The sequence below is a fragment of the Petromyzon marinus genome, chromosome 39 (genome assembly GCF_048934315.1).
Source record: "Petromyzon marinus isolate PM22_M1 ecotype Great Lakes invasive population chromosome 39, UKy_Petmar_22M1.pri1.0, whole genome shotgun sequence".
NCBI lineage: Eukaryota > Metazoa > Chordata > Hyperoartia > Petromyzontiformes > Petromyzontidae > Petromyzon > Petromyzon marinus.
The window spans coordinates 3,615,538-3,638,387 of NC_133705.1; the positions used below are offsets into that span (position 1 = coordinate 3,615,538).

Sequence of the window (22,850 nt, forward strand, 5' to 3'; positions counted from 1 at the left end):
CAAAATGCCCCAATGAGCCATCAGGTCTCCTCTCAAACAGAACATCTAAGAATGGTAGCTTGCCATCTTTCTCCACTTCCATGGTGAATTTGATGGCGGGATGTCTGGAATTGATGTGGTGTAGGAAAAGGTTCAGAGCTGGGAGGCCATGTGGCCAAATGACGAAAGTGTCATCCACATATCTCTTCCAAAGGGAAGGTCTGAGGGTGGAAGTCTGGATGGCATCTGATTCAAATTTCTCCATGAAAATATTGGCTATCACTGGTGACAAGGGGGATCCCATGGGGGTACCCTTATTTTGTTTGTAGAAGGAGCCATTCCAAGTAAAGTAGGTATTGGTGAGGCAGTGCCTAACCAGTGCAGGTGTATCGGGGTCTAGTCCATGTTGGACCAAATTTTCAATTATTTCAATGGTATCAGGTACTGGGACCTTGGTGAACAAAAAGACCACATCGAAGCTGACAAGAATATCATCAGGGGAGAGTACAACGTCTTTGACCATAGAGACCAATTGGGCTGAGTTAAGTACTGCTGAGGCGGTCTTGCCAGTGAAAGGCAGCAAGGTATCTGACAGAAAATGGGCTAGTCTATAGGTAGGGCAGTTGATCGTGGATACGATGGGTCGTAGTGGGGTGCCTTCTTTATGAATCTTGGGAAGACCATAGAATCTAGGGGGTCTTGCAGCAGAAGGTTTTAGGGAGGGACGTTTAGTTGGGTCGATTAGGGAGGTCGAACTTGTGATGATCTTGTTGGTTTTTATCGCTAGGCTATTGGTAGGGTCATTTTTAATTTTTGAGTAACTTCCATCGTTGAGCAGATTCTGGATTTTGTTGTTGTATGAATCTTTATCCATAATAACAGTAGCGTTGCCTTTATCGGCTGAGAGGATGACTATATCACTTCTGTTTATTTAAATTCGCGAGTTCAAAGCGTTCATTTTTGCTGATGTTACTAATGGGTTTCTTAGCATTCTTAAGAATAGTGGCTATTTCAGCTCTCGCAACGTCTGCTTGGATGTGTCCCACGCCTTTGAGGGCTACATCGACCTGAGAGATGATATCATCTACTGGTATGTGTTTTGGGGTGACAGCAAAATTCAGTCCCCTAGCCAGTACTGTTTTCAGATTGTCCGAAATCGGCGTGCTACTCTGATTAATGACGATTTAGTTGACGTCGAGTTTTGTTATATGTGGAACTGGGTTCTTCTTTAATAGCTGGTTGAATTTAGAAATCAGGTTAGCTTTACATTTGACTGACAATGAATCAGCAGAAGAAGCAGTCATGTTGTCTATGTGATTCCAATCCGCACCAACCGGCATGTGCACCCATATGTACACCACCTCTACACCGTTCATCATGCTAAGTCGGCCAATCAAATGCTAATTTTTATGCTAATTCCTTTGTCAAGGCACCTTGTTTCCTCGCACACAGCTTAACGGTCGCGGTCTGAGCGTGGCTGTGTTTCACTCCAGCGCTGTCCTCGAGACAGCCTGGTTCCTTCACCTGATGAAGGCCGCTTGTGTTGTGGCCGAAACGTCGTGATTATTGTTGTTTTATTATTTACCTACGTGACTTTACCGAATAGAACCAAAGAGTATGGATCCTTGCAGTCACGAAAGCTTTAAATCTAGAATTGATAACCTCTACGGGGAGGGCTTTCACCTATCTGTTAGAGCTTTTAACAGACAACGGGACAAGAAGTCACAGCTCATCGAGACGCTGACCTTCCTCAAAAGATGCCGCGATCACAAGGTAATACCCATCGCTTTCACACTCACTTCTTCTGCTGTATCTTCTCCGAATTCTAAACAGATTCTGTTTAAGGCCAGCCTATCTTAAATCTCAGAGAGGATAAGGCTACTCCGATTTGAACTCGATACTTTAGACAGGACTCTCCTACAAGCTCATTTAATGTTAACACAAAAAAATGTCACCTTCTGATTGGAATTACATTGACAACATGACTGCTTCTTCTGCTGATTCACTGTCAGTCAAATGTAAAGCTAACCTAATTTATTTCTGATTGAGAGGGGGTCAAATATATAACATTTTTGACATGCGTTTTTTCTGGATTTTGTTGTTGTTATTCTGTCTCTCACTGTTCAAATAAACCTACCATTAAAATTATAGACTGATAATTTCTTTGTCAGTGGGCAAACGTACAAAATCAGCAGGGGATCAAATACTTTTTTCCCTCACTGTATACATAAATAAATAGTGCATATTTAGTGTATTATTGAGTGCATGTTTACGTGCTCTAACCCAAAAATCTCGATCATGGACTCAAAAAAACGCTGGGAGACTTCTCACCCAGACCCGTAGCAAGACGATATCGCCCCAATATTCAAATTGTTCAAATATCCCCCGAACGAGTCCAGGATCAATTTAAAGATCATACTCGGCATTCTGAAGGTCCTCCGTGGTCTGACAATGATCACGTTGCCATGTTTACGCTTCTTACAAATATTTTTGCCCCGTTGAATCGATCGCCAAACCCAAGTGACGGTAATGTTACGATTAAAAAAATCTCAGTGGGTGACCTCTGGGCAGAGCATGACCTTGCAAACAGACGACCAATCGAGTGAAATAAACATGGGAAACGCACCTCGATGAACAGGCTGACTTCCCTGTGTGTTTGGACAAACTCATTCATCACAGGCAAAACGAACATGTCCCGAATGCCCACGTCCTTCAGGAACTGCATCTGGAGGTGTTGGCACACCAATTGCATCACCTAGCAAAAGAGGAAAACAGCAGGAACGACGTGAATACATCATCGCCATGCAGCAGTCTACGCCCGTCAATTTCTCACAGCGGTAGTAAGGTCCTTAGGTGTCTGGGAGCACAAGGCAGGTGCAGGTGGGTGAGTCATAATTTCCATCCCTGACGCCAAAACTTATTTCAGGCTGTGCAAGAGATAATGACATGGGTTAATTGTCACACAAGCCAATTAGAAAGCTGCCATGCTGTTAATGGTTAGTAAACTGAACTCACAGACCAGAGGTCGCTAAATGGGTACACCACAGTTAGCTGATCGGCAAGTCACGTGTGATGCAGCCAAGTGTGGCTTTCAGCCGGCTCTTCCAACACACCTGGTCAACGTGGAAAAGTAGAATATGGGACCTTCCTGGTGTGGACTAATCAGTTTCAAAGACAATGCATATATTATCAGAGCATGTTTGCATGTTCACCACAAGTACGTGTGGTTAATGCAGACAGGATTCCTTGAATAAGGATTCTGTTTGGTGTTTTAACATCTTGACACCTGTTGTATTGCCAGAAAGGGTAAAACCTATTGTTATATGGAAAAGTAGACCAAATACTCGTAAAGAGTTTGCTCTCATGAAGGTCTTTTCACCAGCGGTGGTGTGACCAAGCAATTGCAGAGCTGCACTTTTATATAAGTCAGGTCAGAGCCAGATACACATTGGAGGATAAACATCCCACGGTGGCTGGGCAATTGTTGTGCAATAATGTCAGGTCAAACTTACATAGGATATTTACAGGTGCGTTTTATTCATGCCGTATATATTAATGCACACATTGTGTAGTAGTGGTATTATTATTAAACTCACCTTTAATGACGATGACCATAAACATGATTAAGAGTGTGACTATTAAAGAATGTGCGACTGTACAATGTGGACGTAGCGGAGGGGCCCCCCACGGTGAGCGGTGACGCAACGCGCGCAGTGGCCCGCGTCACGTGGTTGGCACCTCACGTGCACAGAGCGAGGCAGGCAGAGCCAGAGGGGGGCGGCGTTGCCTAGGCGACTTTGGCGTCCTCGCGGTCTACTCCACGGTCAAGCTGCGTGTCACTTGGTGACCCCCCCACCGCCTCTTACTGGACACCTGTGAGTGAGAGCTTGATAGCGCTTCGGATTTCTCCAGGGTCAAAACAGATTTTGATTCCGAGTACAGTGTGCACAGCACCTGTACGACGGGTCCTCGTTTAACGCAGTAGATGCGTTCCTGAAAAGTGGCGCATTAAGCGAAAACTATTTCCCCCGTAATGAATGTCCAAGCGCAGTCAGAATTGGGTTACAAATAACTTGAGGGGACGCCGCCGCGTTACCGTCTCGTCTCGCTCAACCGCGCAGCTCAAGAAAGTAGTTCGGCGTCGACCGCTCACAAGTCGCCTTATGGCGGTGCGCGTTCCCTAAATGAAGGCAGCCGCATTATAGCGTGAACACGCGGGACAGACCCAGTTGTCGTGTGCGGGTCAACTCCCTGAGATAAACTTGCTGCCGACTTCATGCGTTGTATACGCCCAGTGCTCAGCCAATTGTTGTGAGCGTCGCTCCTCTGCCCTCTGTTGTTAATGGAGGGAGACTGCACCCAACTGCCAAGTATCATCCTTCGCGAGCCTCTTCAAAACGCTCATCTTGACACCGCTGGAAGCAGCCATCGGCCTTGACCTCACCCCACAACAGTGCAAGTTTAACCGCTCAACATTAAAACACAACGATGGGTCGCTTGCACCAATCGCACAACATCACAGCGTTGACTCTCAGCTGTTGCTTGTGTAGAGGGGGTCAGATTGTCCAGACATTCGGTTGATACTAATAGGGTTTATTTGCCAGTATTGTAGATTATTTGAATTCCATTTGTTTGGGCGTCAGGGTGGTGCAGTGGACACGCCCGTGCATGGCATCTTCTGAAGGAGTGCCTGGCTTCGCTTTCCTAATTCTGGTCCCTTTCTCTGCATGGGTTTACTCCCATAGCAAAACAACAACAAAAACATACACTGTAACTGGTACTAGCCAAACATCTGGGATTGTTTTTGTTATGCTGCATTGCCCAAAATGGCATTTGGTGATAAAAAAATTTGGCAGGAATTGATGCACTAATGCAATTTGAACTCTTATATATTTTTATTTCATGACTTGCTTAGCGTTCATATTCTTGGTTCTTTCGGTAAAGTCACGTAAATAGAAAACAAGAAATAAAATTCAAATGAAATAAAAAAAATAAGAAAATAAATAACCCCCAAAAAATCAATTGAAAATAATAAAAGCAAAAAACCCAGGACGTTTCAATCGCAACACAAGCGATCTTTATTTTATTGTTTTTGTTTGTTGTTTACGTGACTTTACCGAAAGAACCAAGAATATGATTTCCTGCAGTCACGAAAGTTTTAAGTCAAAATTTGCTTCGCATTCCTTTACTTTGCCCTCCCATCTGTTTGTACTGTTGTTTGTTGTTGTAACTTTCTGACTCGCCCCGACTGGACATATGTGAAAAAAAGAGCTTCATAGCTCATCAGATTCGTCCAGCCTAATTAAAGATTCTGATTCGGACATTAACTGACCCAGTTTTCGCGTGGAGATCACGGCCAGGATGTGGAACAAAGGGACCCCCGGTCACACTCACGTGGAATGCCTAGGGCATTGCACAGCATTTAAATGGACAAGTTTCGTGAGATTTAGTGGTGGCTTAGGGAAGGCCTTTATTCAACAATGTATATCATGGCCGATAAGAATTTTTATAGTCATACACCATAGCCCACGATTTCCTGCACCGTTCATTCACTTGAGGAGACTGCGCATGGTGGAGATGGATGACCCTCGGTATCCTGTCCCAAAGTGATTCCAGTGGTTCAGGTAGTGGAAGAGTTGCTAGCGCTTCTGGCTCTTGCCGAAGCCTTGTGACTTTGGGATGAGAGCGTGGTAGGATGAGTGAAGCGTGGAGCTAAAGCTCCTGGAACATCCTGTACCCAAACAACACCAAACATTCAAAATCTTACAATGCTGCTGTTCCAGCACGAACAACATAACAATGAACAACATTTTCACAAATTCAACGTAATGCAGAAAATTGAGTGGCTCGAGGTTAATTTCAATGTCAGAGCACCGACCCAATGCCATTGAGGTCCTCCGTTCAAAATTCAGTGAGCCATCTATCAACAAACGTTCCTGCGAATTGAGGGCAGGAATGCTGTGGTCTCAACTTGGTCACCAATGGCTGCACAGTAAACATCATGTCAAATGTGTTTTTGTTCACTGAAGCATATCCCAGCTCTGAGGGTTTGAATTCCATTTGACGTGTAATGAATTATCTTCAGCTTGGATTTCTGGTAAAGCACATCAGTGGCAACTTGTCTCTGAACCAGGGGTTCCTTGTTCGACAAACTGTGTTTTTGGAACATTCAAGCATCCTCAAGTGCCGTGGATAAGTAAGAGTTTTATCGTTCCACTATTGTTTTGTGCACCGTATCAGCTTTAACAGGATTTGCCCAAAAAGCCTTAGCAAGGAAGGATGAATCTTTGTAAGTTAGCAAATAGAGAGGGTGGAGACCTCAGCATGTAGACATCTCAACCACAACTCTACCTGGTCTCTGTTATTTATTTAATGAGCCAGCCCTTGCCACACTGAGGTTATACGAATGAACCTTGCATGCCACAGACAGGGCAGTGAACGGCAGTTGCTGCTATTGTTTTGGTTGTTTGTAGTTTTTTCTTACCCAGCGATGGCAAGCTCGTACTCCGAGTGCCCATAGAAGGAGGCTGGGTCAAAGATGACGGGCCCTTCATTTATCTCTGCAGCGTTCCCAGTCCATAGGTCACCGTGGAGCAGTGCCGGAACCACCTCTACGTCCCGGAAAAAATCCCCCAACCGAAGCTGCACACCACGCAAAAAACAACACCATTTTATTCATGATAACGTTTTTTTCGAGTTAGATCGCATAAATTTACATGCGTCGTACACCCACTCCAATTGCCATTAGGCAATTGCCAGAAGTCAGAACGCTTCTGGCAATTGCTTGATGATGCTGGTTGTAATCACCAGCTAAAGGTCGTACTCGTTTGAAAATGTTCTGCGTTTCCTCTCTAACACACCAGAGTGCCGAGCAATAACATAAATGGCACGTTCTGTTCATGTCAGAAACATTACTAATGGGCTGTGTTGGGTGGATGTGGGTGTACGACGCATTTACACTTACGCGATCTAAGCCAAAAAAAACTTTATCATGAATAATATTGGTCGCGAAAGCCTGCGTGTGAAACACCACTTTACCTTTGTGCACATGATGAACTACACTGCTGCATGTATTAACTCTTTCCTGCTCCGAGATGACTGCAAGTTGCGGGGTGCATCCCATTCACCGCTGAATCTCGTGTACGTCATCGGAACGTAATAGGAAGTAAATATTAAATAACTTTATCGGTACCGAGGATCCCACAAGGCCGTGCGGGAAGGTGTGTAGCACAGTTTGGTACCAGCTATAATAGAGTGCTGTCCTGTCGCTACGGTGCTCTGTGGCGTGTACAATGTCTTTAAAAACAACGGCGCTATGCCTCTCTAAATAAAATTACCGCTGAACCGCTTGCGCGTTCCGAGATTCGGTGGTGAACGAGACCCATTCTGAAATGAGCAGTCGTCTCGGAACGGTAAAGGGTTAAGGGCGAGAGTGAAACGGCTTACGAACCTGAAGCCGAGACCAGAGCTCGCGGGTTTCCCGTTCACCGTAGTCCTTCTCTATCATGTCCAGCTGAAGCTGCAGTCGCTGCCGTGAGAAGAACGTCACCCAGTCCTCCTGCCACTCATTCAGCTGGTGGCATAAATATAGTTTTATTACAGACATTTAAAAACATAAGCAAATAATACCTACTTTATTTGGCCAATCCTTGACCTAAAACAGTGATATTCACTCATTTTCGGAGGGGGGCCACTTTCGTGAATAAGACATTATCAGTGAAAGAGCCATCTCACATTTGAAACCATTGGGGGGTTTGACAGCATGATGGGGTGTTTTCACTTGTGTGTATTGTCGGGGACTGCACGTCAGGGGTCGCAGTAAAAAGGACACCAGGGACTGCCACCGGCCCGCGGGCCTTGCAATGAAGAACACGGACTTAAGATGTCACCCAGAAACGTTGAATTTTACGTACAAATGGCTGGGTAATTCTTAAGACATAATTCGACACTCATGTTATGTACCGATTATCATGCTGTAGTCTTTGAACATCTCATTTTAGCCACCAATTGATATCCTCATAAAAAATTACAACAGCATTGATCCTAACGATAGGTTCTGCGCTTAATTCCCGCACCTCCGCTTAGCACGGTTGGCTATGTACGGTGGAAAGGAAGTTCAACATACATTCATACAAGTCTGTCATACCCGGCTGAGTGTAATTGGTAATTAGCGAAAACATAACTGATTATGTGAACACTGGTTATGCAAGATCGATCTCTCAGGGAACTTGAGTGACATCTGGTGATGTCAGTTGTAACTGTTTGCCCTGTTATCAATGGTACAACTGTGTGCAATGGAAGAAAATATATGCATTCTTTAATCAAATATATTGTTTTATAAATTTGTGTACTTATGCAAGATAAAATGTAAGTCAATCTAGTTCTTCTTAAAATGTAACCTTAAACCAATGTTACCATCATCAGTGGTTAATAGACTATTACACAAAGGACTCTCATATTTCTACGATGTAATACTAATTAGACTGACATCTGAACAACAGCTGATTTCACCGCTCCATGATAAAACTAATTTAATCAAGTAAACATTATTGCCGTTCCTATAAAACTTTGGTCACCCAGGCTGTCCTTCAACAAAAGGGTATATTAAATCTATAATATAGTTTTTTCTGGGTTAGATCGCATAAAAATAAATGAGCCGTTAAACCTAGCACCACCTAACAGCCAATTAGTAAGGTTGTCACGTAAACGGAACATGCCAATCCGCTACTAGTACAGTAAACCGAAGTGTTGGAGGGAAAATCCACAACATTTACAATCTGAGTATGACGTTTCGCCAGTAATAACAACTATCATCATTAGGTGGACAGCCAAATTCGTAGAGAAATCCTCCTGTTTCATTCCTTGGAGGGATAGATGTGATGATGTCACTTGTGAGCCCTTCACGAATTGGAATGTTCTGTTTATGTGACAAACCTTACGAATTGGCTGTGTCGGTGGTGGCGGGTTTAACGACAAATTTATATTTCAACGATCTAACCCAAAAAAAAACGATATTATGGATGATATTGGCCGCGAAAGCCTACGTGTTAAACGGGTATATTAAAATTTAAATGGGCTACAACCAGTTTCATGACTTTAAAGCGGAGATCACATGTGGAATGTAACCACAGCATATAGCCGTATGAAACCCACATACTCTACATCCTCCTGCCCAGGGTCCATACCTGTTGGGAGAAATTCAAGACTGAAATTTTTATCAAAATCTGTAAAGCACATGAGAACCTTAATTTAGCAGTGTCAAACTGACTGGGACCCCTGTCGTGACGGAGCAGCTGAACATTGCACAAAATCATCAACGCATATACAGATATATACCAAGGGTGACCAACTTTCCTGACCCTACCAGCAGCATACCATAATCTTCAGATGGCCGCGGGAGCCACAAGAGATAAAGATTAGCCATACAGAATTTGACTCGTGTCGACTGGCTGTGGAATTTTGAGTTTAGAAATCTGAGTGCCCTGAGAGTACTCATGGCCTGCCTCCGATACCAGATTGTTCTCACTTCATATAAAGTTAAATTGAAGAGTTACAAATTAGCAGCGCCTCTGCAGAGCCACACTTGAACTGCCCAGGAGCCACATGCAGATGCCGAGCAATGGTCTGGCCAACCATGGTATTTTCTGTACATTACAGACTTGTAAATCTGGCGTATATAAAAAAATTAGCTGGAAACATTTATTTTAGCATTTACTGTATTGCCCTTTAATGAATGAATAGCAAAACTACATGAACTCTCTCCTAAAGCCTTCTTTTGGCTAGCAGACCTTGACATTTATCTCCTGAACATATTGCGATTATATTCTTGGTTCTTTTGGCAAAGTCACGTAGAAGGGAAATAATACAAATAAAACATAATATAATAAAATTCTCACGACATTTCGGCCACAACGCAAGCAGCCGTCCTCAGGTGAAGAAACAGAGCTGTCGGAAAGACAGCGTCTTAATGAACACTGGGCAGTGAACACTGGGCAGTGTTCATTAAGACGCTGTCTTTCCAACAGCTCTGTTTCTTCACCTGAGGACGGCTGCTTGCGTTGTGGCCGAAACTTCGTGAAAATTTTATTATATGTTTTATTTGTATTATTTTATTATTTCCCTTCCACGTGACTTTACCGAAAGAACCAAGAATATGAATCCCTGCAGTCATGAAAGCTTTAAATCGAAAAAAATTGCGATTAGCAAAAATATAAAGGGACGCAATGTTGAATGCTCTAAGTCTCCTTTGCAGAAGAGTTTGCCCTGATGGACTTAAATACAGATACTTTTAATAGCCATAATTCATATATTACCCAACATAATTCATATTCTGAAAAGTACATTGCACACACATGAACAATACAGTTCCCTTCATCACAAAGATGGCTAAAACAAAGAGATGAATGTGATTAGGTGTGGAAAATCATGACCGCTGGCTGGCTGGTTGTGTTCATGTATGAAATAATGACAGCATGTGTCTATCTCATTCACTAGCTCAATCGCTTGATTTTTACGATTAATAAACAGCTGTATGAAATGTGTGTTTGTTTACACATATTCATTAGATCCGATTAGCATGCCTACTCTCAGTGCGAAGGAATGTCAACATAATACATAGTTGACATGATGCTAGGGTTGGATCAGTGGGCCTAGTTTTACACATGTTTTACATTTTCATGATTCAATACCGATAGTTTTCTCTTCCTTGTGAAGCCTCTCTCCAATCTTCCTGTTGTGAAGGTGCATTTCAGCCAGATGCTGCCCCAACAAGCCTGAGCCCCTGTCAGAGTGTACAACACAATAGACCTGTCAAAGAAAACATTAACTTTATCATGTCAACAAACCCCAAGTAATAATTCATATGCAACCTAAACTACATCATATTTGTCCAGGTGGTCTGTGGCCGAGAACCTCGCTGGAAAATACGAATATATCAGTTCACATTCTGGTTTGGGTGACTCAAAACAATATTCTTCTGGGGTTTATACAATGTGTGTTACTTCCTGGGAAGTCAATCCTATGTAGACTATAAATGAAACCATTTTTTATTTTACAAGAGCTATTTTTCAGAACCGACCTGGCCACAAATGATAGCCTAACGAAGTAGCTTATCACATGGAAATTTATAGCAGCCAAATGCTCAAAATACTCATGTTTCTAAATGTGCAGGGAAAAACTGGAGAAACTGGAGAAAAACCTGCACGACCACGGGGAAAACATGCAAACTTCAAATATACAGCAGGCGTCAAGGTCGGGATCGAACCTACGAAGTTCAATATACCAGGCGAGGTAGTTAACATCTCGTAGCCACCATGGCGCCCCATTCTCTGACTTATCCACCCACCCACCTACTCGTAAAGCCACCCACCCACTCACTCACCCTGCCACGTACTGAATCTCTAAACCAACAACTCAACCACCCACCCACTCACTCACCCTGCCACGTACTGAATTTCTAAACCAACAACTCAACCACCCACCCACTCATCCAACCTCTCACTTACTAAACCAGCCACTCACCAACCCACCGACCCACTCATCCACCTATTCACTTAAAATAGTTCAACTACAATTGAATTATTTTAAATTCACCAGGTAAGGCCCACTGAGCTATACAGATCCTTGTCGGAAACGACGTGGCAAACAAATGGTAGCTCAAAGAAGTGGCTTATCACGTGGACATTTATAGCAGCCAAAGCCTCTAAATGTATATTTCTAAATATGCATGAAAAACTCGGAGGTCCCAGAGAAAAATCCATGCAACCACAGGGAGAACATGCAAACTCCAAATATACAGGCGTCACGATCGGGATCGAACCCACGATGTCCTATACAAATGGCGAGGGAGTTAACATTCCGCTACCCTGGCGCTCCACTCTGACTCAGCCTCCCACCCACCCACTCAAACACCCAGCCAAGCACTCATGAACCCAATCACCCTGGCACCCACTCAATCGCGAAACCCACTCACTCATCAACACACCCAGCCACTCACTTAAGCACTTACCTACGAACCCACCTGCATACCCCCCACTCACTAACTCAACGACCCACTTCACTCAACACTCCACTAACCCACCCACTCACCTATTCACGCCCCAAATCACACACTGACCCATCCACCCACTTAATCTATAACTCACGCACTCACCCACCCACATGCTCACCAGCCACTTATCTACTCACCCACCCACTCATCCTGCCACCTACTCAACCTCTAACCCACCCACGCACCGAACTACCCACCTACCCAATCACCCATCCAATAAACTACAACTAAACTATTTTGTCATTTACCAGGTAAGCCCCACAGAGCTATATAAACCATTTTAGAAGTGATCTGGTTACAACTGATACGTGAACGAAGTGGCTGATCACGCTGACATTCATTGCAGCCAAATCTTCTAAACAAATCTTGACTCTAAATGCGGAGGGATAAATCTGGAGGACCGGGAGAAAGATCCACGAGGACACAGGCAAAAACATTAAAACTCATAATATACAGGCAGCAGGGTCAGAATCGAATACACGATTTCCTGTATACTCAGTGAGGTAGTTAATATCTCACCATAGTGGCACCCCGCTCTCTGACCCACTCACCCAATTACACACTAACTCACCTACTCAACCTCCCACATTAACTTACCCACCCACCAGTCACTCCCCCATTCACCCAACCACCCCCTCACTCACCCAACCACGCACCAACTCACCTACCCACTAACTCACCCACCCATCTTCTCCCGCACTCAGCCAGCCACCCGCTCAATCACGTGCCGACTAACTTACTCACACACTCACCGACCAATACACCCATTCACCCACTCACTTACCCACCCACAATCTCACTACCCAAGCCAACCACCCAGCCCCTCACTCACCCACTTATTCAATCACTCACTACCCCACACACTCACCCAACCACTTGCTCACCTACCCATACGCTAACCCAACCTCTCACTCACCGACTCACCCACCCACTAACTCATCAAAATTAATTCTCAACCACTCACCCAACCACCCACGCAATCTCATACCCACTAACTCACTCACCTACCCATTTATGCACTCACGCACCCACTTACTCACTCACTCACGCACCCACCAACCAACCCACCTACCCATCTCTTCACTCACTCACCCATCCACACAGTCAATCACTCACCTACATACCTACCCACTAATACTCACCCACTCATCCAACAACGAACTCACCAACCCACCCGCCGACTCACTCACTCAGGTACTAACCCACTCAACTTCTAACCCACACACTAACCACCTAACCACCTACCCACACACTCACTCACTCACCCACACACTCACTCACTCATCCACCCACCCAAACATCCACTCACCCACCCACTAATTCACCCACCCACTCACTCCCTCATCCATCCACTCACCTACTCGCCCATCCACTCACTTACTCAATGAGCCACTCACCTTCTCACCCAGTACTTACACATCAACTGACCCTGCCACCCACTCAATTTCTAACCCACCCACTAACCCAACCAGCTGCCCACTCCCTCAGCCACTCACCTACTTACCCACCCCACTTACACATCCACTTACCCTGCAATCCACTCAATTTCTAATCCCCCACTCACCCAACCACCCGCCCACTCATCTACTCACCCATTACCACGGAATTATTCACCCACCCATCAGTCAACCACCCAATAATTCAACCACTCACAAACTAAATCACCTATTAATTAAACCACCCACTACCTCAACCACCACTAACTTAACCACCGAGCCACTCACCCACTCAGCAAGCCACCCACTACTATATCTCTAACCCAATATCTCACTCACCCACCGCCCACTCACCTACACACGTATGCACTCACTCACACACCGCTCACTTACCTACACACTAAATGATGTTTATTTTACCAGGTGAGGCCCAATGAGCTACATAGCTCGTTTTCAAAACAACCTTCACCACAAATAAACCGACCATTAAAATTATAGACTGATCATTTCTTTGTCAGTGGGCAAACGTACAAAATCAGCAGAGGATCAAATACTTTTTTCCCTCACTGTAAATTGTGGGGGTCACAAAAATATCTCCAAAATCCTGAATAAACACAAGATCCAGGTCCGATTCAACACAGTACAAAAAATCCGTGATCTGGTTCCATCTGTAAAGGATGTGGTTCCAGACATACAGTACCCGGGCGTTTACAAACTAAAGTGCCTCTGTGGTAGCAGCTACATTGAAGAAACCATGCGACATATATGGGACCCCATCCGCGAACATAAAGCAGACTTGAAACACGGTAGGACGAACTCCTCTGCCGTGGCAGATCACTGTTATAATTCAGTGGGCTCACATGACATTGACTTCTCCAAGACAGAGGTTCTTTGCAAGCCAACCGGCTACCATGAGAGATTCGTTCATGAGGCCATCCACATATACAAGCACAGAGACAATTTCAACCGAGAAGATGGATTCCGGCTTAGTAACCATTGGAAAGATGTTTTAAACCATTTCAGTTCTTAATTGATTGTATTTTATGGTGATTTTCAGACCGCAGCCCTTTCGCTGGCACTGCCTCTTAATACTTCTCACACCACGGTCAATGGTATGGTTTACAACATGTAGTATAATAATTAATAGTATAACATTGTAATGTTTAACATAACTCATAAGGCAATATATAGCATCGTAATTGCATAATGAATCTACATCAGTGTGGTATATAGTTGGGTTCATAGAATAAGACATAGTGTAATATCACAAGTCTAATAGTTTATAATCTAAAGTATAGGGTAGTGTAAAGTAACGCATTGTATAATTCAAAAGTGGAATTTGTCTATGATATGATGTTATACCATGTAGTTTAGATTGGAAGGTATACTATTGTATTATATAGTAGTCCAGTTTACAGCATAGTCATAAGGCAACTCAGGACACAACAGCGCACCTTGGCTGTTGCACTTGCCCCTTTTCTTGTTTCCTCTCTGCCTGTGTTCCCAGCCCCCTCCCTCCTCCTCTCCGGAGGTGATGCAGGTAACATGCAAATTCATATTTTAACTCCGCCCACACAGCTTAATAGACGCGGTCCTTGCATGTCAGCGTTCATTCAAGCTCTGTCTTCCGGACAGACCTGTCTCTTCACTTGAAGAAGGCCACTTGTGTTGTGGCCAAAACGTCGTGAGAATTTTATTGTCTTATTTTATTTTATTATTTTATTCCCATTCTACGTGACTTTACCGAAAGAACCAAGAAGATGAATCCTTGCAGTCATGAAAGCTTTAAACTGAAATTTACTTTTTATTTCACCAGGCAAGGCCCATTAAGCTATATAGATCATTTTCAGAATAGACCTGGCTACAAATGATAGATATACGAGTGGCTTATCACAGATACATTTATTGCAGCCAAATCCTCTAAACGCATGTTGCTTCTAAATGCAGAGGGAAAACCCTGAGGTTCTAGAACAAAATCCAGGCGACCACGGGTGAGAACTTTCAAACTCCAAATATACAGGCGACAGGGTCGGGATCGAATCTACCACCTCCTGTATACTAGGCAAAATAGTGAACATCTCACCACCTTGGCGCCTCACTCTCTGACTCAACCATCCACTCACTTACACGCTAACTTACCCACTCAACTTCCCATGTTAAATTACCCACCCAGCCGTCACTCACCGATTCACTCACTCACCCAACCTGTCACTCACCCCTCCGCTTACCCACCCACTCACTCATTAACTTGCCCACCTATCTTCCCAACCACTAACCCAGCATCCCACTCACTTGTGTTGTGGCCAAAACGTCGTGAGAATTTTATTGTCTTATTTTATTTTATTATTTTATTCCCATTCTACGTGACTTTACCGAAAGAACCAAGAAGATGAATCCTTGCAGTCATGAAAGCTTTAAACTGAAATTTACTTTTTATTTCACCAGGCAAGGCCCATTAAGCTATATAGATCATTTTCAGAATAGACCTGGCTACAAATGATAGATATACGAGTGGCTTATCACAGATACATTTATTGCAGCCAAATCCTCTAAACGCATGTTGCTTCTAAATGCAGAGGGAAAACCCTGAGGTTCTAGAACAAAATCCAGGCGACCACGGGTGAGAACTTTCAAACTCCAAATATACAGGCGACAGGGTCGGGATCGAATCTACCACCTCCTGTATACTAGGCAAAATAGTGAACATCTCACCACCTTGGCGCCTCACTCTCTGACTCAACCATCCACTCACTTACACGCTAACTTACCCACTCAACTTCCCATGTTAAATTACCCACCCAGCCGTCACTCACCGATTCACTCACTCACCCAACCTGTCAATCACCCCTCCGCTTACCCACCCACTCACTCATTAACTTGCCCACCTATCTTCCCAACCACTAACCCAGCATCCCACTCAATCTCATACCAAACTAATCTACACACCCACTCACTTATGCACTCGCCCAACCACCCACTTACTCCCTCATGCACTCACCAACCCACCCACCCATCTGCTCACTCACACACCCACCCCATCAATCACCCACCCACTAACTAACACCGACACACTCACCTACTCACCCACTCACCGACCCAGCACTCACTCACCGAGCCACTCAATTGCTAACCCACCCACTTACCCACCCGCCTGCCCACTCACTCACCCAGTCACTAACGCACTCACTCAATGTATAACCCACCCACTACCCACCTAACCTCCTTCCCACACACTCATTCACCCAACCACATACCCACCCACACTCACCCATACACTCACCTACTCGCCCAGCTGCTCAATAATTTACCGAGCCACTCACCTAATTACCCAGCCACGCACCTACTCACTCACCCACTTACACATCCACTTACCCTGCCACCCACTCCATTTCTAACCCACACACTCACCCAACCACCTCCCACTCCCTCAGCCACTCACCGACTCACCAAATCACCCACTACCCAAATAACTAATCATCCACCCACCCATCACTCAACCAAACAATAATAAAGCCACCCAATAATTAAACCACCCATTAACTCAACCACCCACTAACTCAACCAGGTTTATTTTACCAGGTCAGGCCCACCGAGCTATAAATATCGTTTTCAGAAGCACCATCGCCAAAAATTATAGCTCAAAAAAGTGGCTTATCATGTATACATTTATAGCAACCAACTCCTCTAAATACATGTTTCTAAATGTGGAGGGAAATATACAGGCATTAGGGTCAGGATCGAACCCACAACCTTCTGTATACGAGGCGAGGTAGTTGACATATCGCCACTGTGGCCCCCCACTATATGACTCTCCCACCCACTAACCCACACAGTCACCCACTCACTTAAACACCCACCGTCACATGCATCCAGGCACTGACTCACCCAGCCACTCAGTACCCATAAACCCACCCAGGCACTCACCCATGCACTTGCCCACTCATCCACCCACCCAATTATCCACACACTAAACTAAATTTTGAATATTTTTTTTTATATTTTACCAGGTCAGGCCCACAGCAAAATAGATATTTTTCAGAAGCCACGTGATGACAAATAACAGTTCAATGAAGTGGCTTTTCACGTAGAACGTTATAGCAGTCACATTCTATAAATGCATGTTTCTAAATACGGAGGGACAACCCGGAGAACCCGGAGAAAATTCCACCCGACCATGGGGAGAAGATGCAAACTCCAAATGTATACAGGCTTTAGGGTTGGGGGGAACCTACGAACTCCAATATACCGGGCGAGGGAGTTAACATCTCGCCACTGTGGCGCCTCATTATCTGACTCACCCACCAACTCAACTACTAAAGCCACCCACACACTCACTCACCCACTCACAAACCCACTCACTCACTAACCCACTGACTCATCAACACACCAAGCCACTCACTCAAGAACTTACCTATGCACCCACCTACACACCCACTCACTCTAAATATACAGACGTCAGGGTCGGGATCGAACCCATGACCTAGTTTATAAAAGACGAGGCAGTTAACAACTCGCCACCATGGCACTCCACTCTCCGGCTCAGCCACCTACTCACCCACCCACTCACAAACCCACCCACTGGATCTCAAACACACTCACTCACTCACCAATTTACCCACCCACTCACCCTGACACCCACTCAATCTCCAACTGACCCACCCACGCACTCAAAATCCCACCTACCCACTCAACCATCCAATAAACTGAAACTAAACAATTTTTTTTATTTTACCAGGTAAGGCCCACAGAGGTATATCAAGTGACCTGATTACAAATAATAGGTCGACGAAGTGGCTTATCACGTAAACATTTATTGCATTCAAATCCTTTAAACGCATGTTGATTTGAAATGCGGAGGGAAACCCCGGCTATTTTAATGCACACAATGGACCGGAAGGACAAGCGCAAAGGGTTCGCATAATGCGCATGCATAATGTACGTTGACTCATTAATCTCCCCCCCCTCCCCACTTTGCATCAAGAGCGCCAAAGTGTGGTCACCACATCTATGCCTCTTTATAAGAAACGAAACAGACTAACTTCTCCACAAATCTGGCTGTCGCCTGATGAAGCTAGTTGTAATTACTGGCGAAACGTTGTACTCAGATTGTAAATGTTGTGGCTTGACTCTCCAACACACCTGTGTGCTGTACTAGTGATAAATTGGCATGTTCTGATTACGTGACAACCCTTACTAGTTGGCTGTGTCGGGTGGTGGTGGGTTTTAACGACACATTTATATATTTACGCGATCTAACCCAAAAAAAACCTCTATTATGGATAATATTGGTCGCGAAAGCCTACGTGTAAAACAAACCCCAAGGAATCAAAAAAATCGACGCGACCACGGAAGAAGATGAAAACTCCAAATATACAGCTTCAGGGTCGGGATCGAATTGATTACAGCCTGTATTCTGGGCGAGGGAGTTAACATCTCGCCACTGCGGCGCCTCATTATCTGACTCACCCACCCGCTCAACTACAAAAGCCACCCACACACTCACTCACCCACTCACAAACCCACTCACCCTGCCACCCACCCACTCCTACAAATCGGGCATCAATACCGTTGCTTTGTATGATCTGTGAAACGCAGAATATTGCAGATAAAATCGGACATTTTGAGCTTGCTGCCGGATCGATTGAGTGGAATCAATACAATTAGTCTCGATTCACGATCAACAAAGACCATATATAGGAAAATCTCTGATCTGTGATTTTGATTGCATCATATTGCAGCGCCCCTTTGATGATGTTATAAAGCACTTGCCCCAACAGTCTGTTAAAGGCTACACGGGGGATCTTTGTGTGCGAGTAGCTCACAGATCCTTGAGAGATCTGGACACTGTCCGATCATCAGCGAGCTCCTCCGGCAGGCAAGGCTGAGTTGGCTGTTGTCTGTGCATTAAGAGGTGTTAAATATCCCACGTAGAGGAGTCTGCTTACAGGACAGATAAGAGGTTCTTCACGTACCGTGCCCCGTGTCACCTGAACGTTAAATGGGGCCCCGGTAATTCAGTGTCCACCGCTGAATCATCTTTCACCATCACCACTCGTCCATGAAGGCCAATGCGACGAGGCCATAGATAGACGGCGCGTTATAACGGAGGGGGGGGGGGACCAGGAGAAACGTCATACTACGTGACATCACAACACCCTGCACACAACCGTAGTGGCAGATTAGGGTGCGCATCGTTAACGAATATGTGGTGTAAGTGGTTGAGAGTAGATGGGCGGGCACGCCATGGGCTGGAGTGGAGGTGGACTGATGCGGTACGGGAGGATGTGGAGTTGAGTGGGCTTTGCCGACGACTGGTACCAGCGGTGTCGGGATCGGCCTCTGCGAGGGAGGCTCGTGAAGGACGCTTCTACTGGACAGTTGGAGACAGTCGCCCTCCACCAACAATAGAGGAGTGACGCTCACAACAACGAGCGGAACACCGGATGATAAATATGCAGCAATTTGGCACAGTGCAGGGAACAGGTGGTGCATCTGCCAGTCATCTCTGTCAGCGAGCCTTCGACACTTCACGTGGCTTCAAAGTGCACCTGGCCTGGCACAGGCGCCGTGGTGACGTCACTGTCACTTATTGGCGAATGGCGACGGTCGATAACGCAGCGGTGGTTGTGAGAAATGCCATTTTGGGGGGGGGGGCGCCAAATCTGACCAGCTGTAAACCTCACGTCGCCTCGCAGCCACACAATGGCAACAGGGAGTTCTGGATGGGTGCAATGGGTTGGTAATCCCCCTCCACCTTCAACTAAATAACCACACATGCGAGCCCTTGGGTCTCTCTGTGAGTCGATGGATCTGTGTGTGGTGAGTCTATGGGTTTCTGTGAGAGTCCGTGGGTCTCTGTGTGGTGAGTTTATGTGTCTCTGTTTTATGAGTCTATAGGGCTCTGTGCGAGTCTGTTTGATTCGGTGGTTCTCTGTGTGATGAGTCTATGCGTTTTTGTATGACTCTATGGGTCTCTATGTGGTGATTCTATGGGTCTGTTTGGTGAGTCTATGGGTCTCTCTCTGAGTCTATGGGTCTCTGTGGTGAGTCTATGGGTCTCTATGTGAGTATGGGTACGATTGAGTCTATGGGTATCTGTCTGGTGAGTCTGTCTCTCTGTGGTGAGTCTATGTCTCTGTTTGGTGAGTCTATAGGGCTCTGTGTGAGCCTGTGGATCTGTTTGAGTCTGTGGTTCTCTGTCTGATGAGTCTATGGGTCTCTGTGGTGAGTCTATGGTTCTCTGTGCAAGTCTGAGGGTATGTGCGTGGTGAGTGTATAGGTCTATGTGTGATGACTCTATGGGTCTCTATGTGATGGATATCTCTGGTGCACATATCCTGGCACAAGCACCGTGGTGTCGTCACCACCACTAAGTGGAGAATGCTCCTACCCCTGCTCCTGCTTGTTGTTGTGCTCGGGAAGGAGAGAGAAAACTAGACTAAGGTCCACTGAGCTAAACATCTCTTCTTCAGAAGCGACTTGGCACCAATGATAGCTCAACGAAGTGGCTCATCATCACAGTCACTAAAGTTTTAAGTCAAAACTTTAAACGAATGTTTCTAAATGTGGAGGGAAAAACCGGAGGACCCGGAGAAAAAGTCCACACGACCACAGGGAGAGACAGAGACACGCAAACTCCAAATATACAGCAGGCATCAGGGTCGGGGTCGAACCCACAACCTCCTGTACACCAGGCGAGGTAGTTAGGGGGGAAAGCAGAGACAGCGAGAGGGAGGAGAATTAGTCAAACTCACACTCAGTATTACTAACTAACCATGATACACTCACCATTATACTCACCATCATACTCACGCATTCACCATCATACTCACACACAAGCCCACACACACCATTCACCACTACGTGGCGGTGATGTCCCCACAATAACTCAGGTGCCAAGGTTTGACGGCTGTGCCAGGCTAAGTTCAGGAGGAGGTCACTGGCCAGACTCAGGTGCCATGGGTTGACTGCTCTGCCTGGCTAGGTACAAGAGGAGGGCTAGACCCTGGTGCTATGGGTTAACTCGTGTGCCACCACCTGCACAACCACCACAATAACAACCACACAACAATAACCACGACCAACAACTGTAACCACAACTATAATTTAACCACAATTATAATTCCCATCAGCCACACGGCCCTCTGGGAGTGCCTCTCAACTGCAGCAGCAGCAGGGCCGAGCTCTGCTTGAAGCAGCGCCGTGAACTCAGCAGAACGTGACGGCTGTGGGCCAGGCGCCTCCTCTGTCTCCCCCCACCGCCGCCGACGCCACTGCTGATGTGGACACACCGCGCGAGGTTCTCACCTTCAGGCTGAGTCGACGTAGAGGAGGCCCAGCGAGCCGCCGCTTCAGAAGCTTTCGCGAGCCACTGACGGTGGCCATGAGCGGGAAACCAAATCAGCCGCTCGCCACCCACAATCCACAGCGCGCGCCGCCTCCACTCGGCCCCGGCCAAAGCGGAAGTAGCAGCGGGGGAGGGGGGCGGGGCATGGGGGGTGAGGGGGCGGGACACGAGGGGGAGGGCAGGGGGGGCAAGGGGGGGGCATAGAGGGGGTTCGTTAGGTGGAGAAAAAGGGGGGGCATGGGGGGTTGTGAGGGGGCATGGGGGGTTGCGAATGTGGAGGGGCGGGGGGGGGGAAGGGGGGTCACGAGGAGGGGCAGGGGGGGCAGGGGGGTAGTGAGGGGGAGGGAAATGGCGGACCATGGGGCGTGGTCGCGAGGGGGGGGCAGAGGGGAGGAGCTCAGATGTGAGGGGGAGGAGCTCATGGCTCTGACGTCACGGGGGGCGTGGTTACCTTGTACCGCCCCCGCGTCTCGCGCCACGTGCTTCCGACTGGCAGTTTGGCCGTTAGAGAGACGCGGACCGACCCCAGAGCAGGAGTGGAACCGAGCTGTGGGTGAGTGGTGGCGGTGGTGGTGTGAGTCTCTCTGTGCGAGTCTGTGTTTGTGTGAGGCTTTCTATATGAGTCTGTGTGTGTAACTCTCTGTGTGTGTGTGAAGCTGTGTGTGTGTGTGAGTCTCTCTGTATGAGTCTGTGTGTGAGACTCTGTGTGTGTGTGCCTCTCTGTATGTGTGTGCCTCTCTGTATGTGTGTGACTCTCTGTATGTGTGTGAGTCTCTGTGTGAGTCTCTGTGTGTGTGTGAGACTCTCTGTGTGTGTGTGACTCTCTGTGTGAGTCTCTGTGTGTGTGTGACTCTCTGTATGTGTGAGTCTCTGTGTGTGTGTGTGTGAGTCTCTGTGTCTGTGTGTGTGTGAGTCTCTGTGTGAGTCTCTGTGTGTGTGTGTGAGTCTCTGTGTGAGTCTCTGTGTGTGTGTGAGTCTCTGTGTGAGTCTGTGTGTGTGTGTGAGTCTGTGTGAGTCTCTGTGTGTGTGAGTCTGTACG

The 22,850-nt window shown here is 46.2% G+C and overlaps 1 protein-coding gene across 1 annotated transcript; it reads right to left on the bottom strand.

Annotated features, from left to right (window-relative positions):
• Nucleotides 1-4,556: 4,556 nt before the first annotated feature.
• On the bottom strand, nt 4,557-21,934 carry LOC142930463 (fructosamine-3-kinase-like). Its single transcript, XM_076072817.1, has 4 exons — nt 21,772-21,934; nt 7,430-7,552; nt 6,464-6,621; nt 4,557-5,710 (listed from the first exon to the last, which is right to left on the bottom strand). Exons 1-4 carry the CDS (start codon nt 21,847-21,849, stop codon nt 5,692-5,694), a joined length of 378 nt encoding a protein of 125 aa, XP_075928932.1. The 5' UTR covers nt 21,850-21,934; the 3' UTR covers nt 4,557-5,691.
• Between the last annotated feature and the right edge of the window lie 916 nt (nt 21,935-22,850).

Coding starts and splice junctions, on each gene's coding strand:
- LOC142930463 (XM_076072817.1), bottom strand. CDS start 21,849: ATGGCCACCGTCAGTGGCTCGCGAAAGCTTCTGAAGCGGCGGCTCGCT. Junction 7,553..21,771: donor TACGTCGACTCAGCCTGAAG/GTGAGAACCTCG, acceptor TTATGCCACCAG/CTGAATGAGTGGCAGGAGGA. Junction 6,622..7,429: donor AGCTCTGGTCTCGGCTTCAG/GTTCGTAAGCCG, acceptor CGTGGTGTGCAG/CTTCGGTTGGGGGATTTTTT.